Here is a 6829-nt window from a genome sequence, read left to right as displayed (position 1 = left end):
ATACTCATCCCAGTCCCCCCCCCCCTCGCCTCCCCCCCAAAAAAAACTTTAGTCATGATTGTACTTTTGACTGAGGACACTAACAGTTATTTGCACACACATAATCAGAGATACACAATAATGTGACAATCACATAATGTATTCCAAGAAGAAGAAACAGAAAAGCTGCTGCCTTGGTAAGGAGGGTTAAAGCCAGCTGCTTCTCCCCACACACAGCTCAGTCCACAACCCCTCCTCCACTCCCACATCAGCCTCTATGTCAGCTGCAGCACCGGGAGAAGTATTATAGCTGCTGCCTGCTCTGAGAGCACAGACAACGCAGGGGAGCAGTGAGAGGCATCTCTCAATACAGTTACTGTACCCAGCTGAAGGGGTCAGCTTCCTCCCCAAAGATGGGTGGGACATCTCAGGCAGTCTAAAAGTTGGGGGTGGGAGGTACTTGCCGCCCCCTCACCACCCACACCTGCCTAGTATTTGGTCCTACAGTGTATGTCTGAGGGTTTCTTCCAGCAACCTGGTGGATGTACAGAGCAGGATGATCAGTTGGGTCTTGTGTTTGTATTGAGTGCACTGGACCCTCCTGAGCACTTAACAGGTTTTGAGCAAGAGGAGGATCCCGCTCTATGTTCATCTCGTAGAGAGAGATCAGCTGAACATCTGATCGTATGGGCTATTGGTGGCTCTGTCACTTTCTGGAGGAGTGACCATCCTATGAGAATATTGCCTCTCTGTATATTCAGCGCCAGCAGGGAAATCAGAACAGTTGATCTAAGGGGATCTGTTTGGATTGATCTGTTACTTTGTGGAGGGTCGTACCGGTTGACAGCAGACTGGTGACAGCAACCAGCCTTTGATAAAAGGATCCAGCTTTTGTGTTGTGCTTTAGGAAGAAGACCAGGACACCCTGTCTGATCTAAAGGGATCTTGCTGGTTCTATCACCTTGTGGGGGCTGAGTTTTCATTAGAGGAAGAGCTTTGCTCTGTACAGAAACACATGGGGATGGTGCATCGGAGCACAGAAGAGGAACACTTCTTATAATAAGTGGCAAAGTGGAACCAGTTCACTTTTTACTAAAAGGAGAAGGGAAGAAACCTAAGAGAGGGGTTTTCTTTAGAAGAAAAAAAACCGGTGTTTGTATCACAGCCGAATAATAATACACATTATAAGAAGCAAAGTGCCTGGATAAGAAGAGCCTGGATCTTGTGACACACGGAGCTCCCTATATATATATTTATATATCTTATAGAAGGTAAAGTGGAGATCAGTCCCTGGCACTATCTGGTCTGCTACAGTATGTACAGGGATCGCTTTAACAACATTTTAGCCTGTGACTTATAAAAATGACATTTTGCCCATAGTGTAACCCAGCCTTTCTATGCCTGTGTGACATGGGTCGTGGCTGAGATCTGGTGATTGCATCTGACATCCAGCTCGCAGCCCTTGTGCTCTCCCCACCCCGGGGTGGGGGGCACTGACACGTTGCCCCAGCCCTTCGCATGCCCCCTCCGGAGCAGCCCTCTCTGCCCGCACCGGTGATGCCATGCCCCGCAACCACGGCGGAGGAGACCAGGGAGGCTCCGGGCTCTGGATGAAAAGCAGCTCGAGAGGGAGAGGCAGAGATCGCTACTACGGCATGAAGGACGTGGAGTCCGGCCGGGGCAGCCGGGTGCTGCTGGGCTCCGCCCGGGCAGGCGGCTTGCTGGGCACCGGAGAGGAGGAGGCGGCGGCGGCGGCCCCCCGGGCAGGAGGAGGAGGGGGAGGAGCGGTGAGCGGCTTGCAGGAGAGCCGCAGGGGGAAGCAGGGGGCCCGCATGAGCCTGCTGGGGAAGCCGCTGTCCTACACCAGCAGCCAGAGCTGCAGGAGGAACGTCAAGTACAGGAAGCTGCAAAACTACCTGTACAACGTGCTGGAGAGACCCCGGGGGTGGGCTTTTGTCTACCACGTCTTCGTGTGAGTACACAACAAAAAGAGGGGCACTTTGTGTGCACTTTCAGCTGTGCCGGGGTCTGTGGGTCGAGGCTGAAACTCTGTTGCTAATGATAGTGTTTCCCCCGCAGGTTGAGTGAGTTTGTCAGCTGTGCTATCTGAGTGTGGCACCAAGGAGTAAGCACACGCTGTGTGTGGGGCTGTTTCATGGGGATCAAACTTCGGAGTGCCATAGTATCACTGTGTGTGTGTGTGTGTGTGTGTGTGTGTGTGTGTGTGTGTGTGTGTGTGTGTGTGTGTGTGTGTGTGTGTGTGTGTGTGTGTGTGTGTGTGTGTGTGTGTGTGTGTGTGTGTGTGTGTGTGTGTGTGTGTGTGTGTGTGTGTGTGTGTAAATAACGTGCTCCTTGAAGACTTGCTATGCAGTAGTTGATGTAGTTACACAAGGCTATATACCCTGATACAGATATTGTTTGCGTTATACTGTTGTGTGAAGAAAGCCCTGTCATTTGTCTGAGGCCTGAAGACAAGTGGACGAGATCTTTGAAATAGTAACTGGGCGTGTTAGAGCCGTATATAACCCAATGAAAAGTAACATTTCTGCGTGTGTATGTAAAAGGAAACCACTAACTGTTGCTGGTGGGCTGCTATGTGAGTCACAGTGGCATGTAAGCCCTGGCAGCCCCAGAGACACTGCAGCTTTCATGTGATATGTCTGGGTGGTCTATCTATCTATCTATCTATCTATCTATCTATCTATCTATCTATCTATCTATCTATCTATCTATCTATCTATCTATCTATCTATCTTTCTATCCGTCTGTGTGTGCATGTGTGTATATACATACAAATATTCATATGTATTCTCTTTTCTACTCGTGTCTCTTGTCTGTCATTCAGCTTTCCAGCCTGCAGCTATATCCCTTCCATCAGATTCTTTACATTTTCAGTTTATATTATTTCCAACCATCTTTATGGCTCTGAGCAAAATCCCTATGGGAACTATATTCTAAATCTATAACATTAGTAAAACCTATGCTTAGTATTTTAAAAGGCATTACCGTCTAGCAGAAAACTATGTTTACATATCAACTGGAAACTGAAAATATGTTCCTGCTGTATGTATTGCCCTCAAACTACTCTTAAACTACACTGTTTAATATGTTTGGAAGCTAATATGTTTTGGACCAATGTCATAGCAGATAAATCATCTTCATTGCAATATTGTCATGTAATTCTAACCCTTCTGCAAAACTCACATTACAGATATCAAGTATGATAAACAAGGTTACTGTGTGTCCCAATTTCTTTTCCAGTTGGACTCTACTGTAGATGTGAAAACTAATCCATCACATCTTCTTGCAGTTCTTAAATTGGTGCACCCTGTGGTAGTAAATGCACGAGGAAAATTAAAATCTCCAATTAAAGTAGCAATCCTCTACAGAGATTAACTCATATAATGTTAGTTTTATGCACCCTGAGAATGTCCTGCTGTTTAAAAGGAAAAAATGGTGTTACAAATGATTTCCTTAATCTTTAGCTTTTCAGGTTACCGTGGTAACCAGTAGACTGCGCTGGGCACTGGGAAGAGCTCAATTTTAACTAGATACAAGATACTTCCTATTTGAAATGCTTATATTTTCTGAACAGAGCATCAGATTAAAATAAATTAAAAGGGTAAAATTAGATTTCATTAAATCAGGTTAAAAAATAGCATGCAAATAAAAATGGCGATCAGTGCGGACTGCTGCTTTCAAATGAGAGAAAGTTGGTGATGTTTTAGCAAACTAGATACATTCTTACATGTATTACTTTATTATTGTTGTCTATGGGGTTTGACCACTTGAATATGACTACATCTATTTTGCAGGCCAATTCCGCACCAGATGAGTTATTAAGTGGATGACGGTTCTGAAACCACAGTGTATTTCTGCTTATTGCCATCAGCTGGCCAGCGCCATGTGAAGATTAGTTTGAGAGTGTTTCAGTGAAGGCACTAAGCAGTACTGTATTTTTAATTTATGATCCTCCCAGACATCATTTAAAGTCTGTGAAATGCAATCTGGCTGGGCAGTTAACAATATCATGATCGCAATAAACAAGGACGTCAATAAGTAATGTAAAACGTACAAGTCCCAGAGTAGGTGTGAGATGCAGTATATTAGTGTATTATGGTTTCAGTTTTAATCGGTGAACCCTTACAACTCTATTAACAAAACGGTTAGACATTAAGCAAGCCATTCGTTTATTGTCTGGAGGAAAAAAAGTTGCTGGTAAATGATCGTTGTGGTATATTTATGTAACAGTGTTCATTTTGAGTTCTCTCTCTTCTATAGAAATTGTTTACCACCTTAGGTGACTGTCAGGAGACCATCCTGGTGAATTTATAATTTGCATGTTAGATGTTTAGGAACACAATGCTGAAACATATGCAATATTCATGTCATGGATACATTGTTATTATGCATGAGCACACACATCCCTTTACAGACTTTTACAGTAAACCAATTGAAACATGATAAATCCGAGGTCAGTAAAATTTGGAAATGACAGACTATCACTTGAATTATCATACATGTGATATTAAATGTTTGGAATCTACAAAGATCTTTTTTAGAATAGATAATTTAATAATACGACAGATTTAATGATTATAACTATAACACATTCAATTTATATTATGAATTTCATTTAACTTATTATGTGAAATGCTCCCCTTTTTATGTAATCTTATCACAAGTTAATTGATCTTTTTATGCTCTGAGTTGTAAATGTACACTGAATGTATGTGAGCTAATGCTTTCCTTAAGCAGCTTCCACCAGCTCTTTACATGTACTTCAGTTTGGTGTGTTTGCCATTACAATGAATCACCAGCTTAGGAACCAATGCCTCTACACAGGCAACCATACTAAGTTAGTGCTTTGTTGATTACATAGTCAAGTGTGCTGGAAAAACCTAGAGAGGCCCAGCAAATCACGTGTCACACAAGTATCTCACGGGAGAAAACATGTTGTACAAGTTAAGCGTTAGTTCTGTTGCTGCTCTGAAAATATAGGATCTGATTTGCTGCATATATTTACTGCAAGTGAAAATAACAGTGGTGTTTATTAATTATATATATATAAATATATATATATATATATATATATATATATATATATATATATATATATATATATATATATCCCTGAGGATCCCTAGAGATCCAATATACCGGCGCAGCACAGGAGATAATCACATAAAAGTGGTTTATTGGGTCCAAAATGCACACATACTGGCAAATGTGTGCATTTTGGACCTAATAAACAACTTTTATGTGATTACTTCTGGTGTTGTGCCGGTACATTGGATCTCTAGAGATTCTCACAGACTTCAACTATTTACCCTTTACCGTGCACGACACTTGCCTCTGCTGAGGTTTTTTCTCAGTGGGTGCTGCATTCTCTCTCTCTCTCTCTCACTCTCTCTCTCTCTCTCTCTCTCTCTCTCTCTCTCTCTCTCTCTCTCTCTCTCTCTCTCTCTCTCTCTCTCTCTCTCTCTCTCTCCCTCTCTCTCTCTCTCTCTCTCTCTCTCTCTCTCTCTCTCTGTCTCTTTCTCTTTCTCTTTCTCTCTCATTTATATTGTATTGTATGTCGTTATTCATATTGCGCCATTAATGTACATAGCGCTTCACAGTAGTAATACACGTGACAATCATATAAATAACAAATAACATAAATAACGGGTCATGGGAATAAGAGGAGTCCCTGCTCCGAGGAACTTACAATCTAATTGGTATGTAGGAGGAACGTACAGAGACAGTAGGAGGGCATTTTGGTAAGTGCTTCTGCAGAGGGCCAAGCTTTATTTATCTTGTGTCTAGTAGTATCTACGGTGCTACTCATGCTTCTTTAAGCAAGTGTGTCTTAGGCTTTGGTCCCGCTGCGGCCACCCCCCCGCTCCGGCTCCCGCTCCCTACAGACCGCAGGTAGTGGTCAATTGCCTCTCAGCGCGCTGCCTGCATGCAGTGCGGGCGCGCTGACTGAGGGAGCAGGGCCTTAGCCTTAAGGTTGGTATTAAAGGTGGATAGAGAGGGTGCTACAGAGGGTGCTAGTCGGGTGTATATATATATTATTTTACTATCCACATATTTCATTGTGCCATGTGTTTCTGTATATGAGTAACAGTGATGTCAAACTAATTTTAATAACATGGGTTACTTCTTGATGCAGTCCTCTTTGTTGTATTCACTGGAATCGCTGCATCAAGTCAAACGTTGCTGGAGAATTCAGAGCATGCAGCATTGTATTTTCCCTTTCATGTACCAATGCGGCAAGAATAGGTAGTCACAATTTTGGTGCAAAAATTTCCCTTGGGTTTGGTGTTTGCTTAATAAAACTGATCCATTCAGGCAGGATTTCCACACTGTTGTCACTACTATACACAAGGGCCCATTTGGTGAAACTTGTTGAATGAAAGCTCCTGGCTGCCTGAAGGCTTCAGTCTCTCTGACAGCCAATGAGCCTATGATTGAGCTGCAAAATGCAATGGCCAAGTGTTCACTTCTGAATGTATTGTATTGTATTGTATGTCTTTATTTATATAGCGCCATTAATGTACATAGCGCTTCACAGTAGTAATACATGTGGTAATCAAATAAATAACAGATAATATAAATAAAAGATCATGGGAATAAGTGCTTCAGACATAAAAGTAACATTAAGGAAGAGGAGTCCCTGCTCCAAGGAGCTTACAGTCTAATTGGTAGGTAGGGAGAACGTACAGAGACAGGAGGAGGGAGTTCTGGGAAGTGCGTCTGCAGGGGCCAAACTTTATGTATCATGTGTTCAGAATATCCACAGTGCTATTCATATGCTTCTTTAAGCAAGTGTGTCTTAAGTGGGGTCTTAAAGGTGGATAGAGAG

General features: G+C 42.8%; 1 protein-coding gene across 3 annotated transcripts in view; it reads left to right on the top strand.

Moving 5' to 3' along the window:
* The first annotated feature begins 272 nt into the window (after positions 1-272).
* KCNQ5 (potassium voltage-gated channel subfamily Q member 5) overlaps positions 273-6829 on the top strand; it is a 699212-nt gene continuing 692655 nt past the window's right edge. For all 3 annotated transcript variants that reach the window (XM_075598021.1, XM_075598020.1, XM_075598019.1), the window contains exon 1: positions 273-1951. In XM_075598021.1, coding sequence (XP_075454136.1) covers positions 1542-1951 — 410 coding nt within the window. In that variant the 5' untranslated portion in view covers positions 273-1541. The remainder of the gene's footprint in view (positions 1952-6829) is intronic.

Source organism: Ascaphus truei, chromosome 4 (genome assembly GCF_040206685.1).
Source record: "Ascaphus truei isolate aAscTru1 chromosome 4, aAscTru1.hap1, whole genome shotgun sequence".
In the NCBI taxonomy this organism is placed as follows: domain Eukaryota; kingdom Metazoa; phylum Chordata; class Amphibia; order Anura; family Ascaphidae; genus Ascaphus; species Ascaphus truei.
This window is presented reverse-complemented; position numbering and strand designations above follow the sequence as displayed.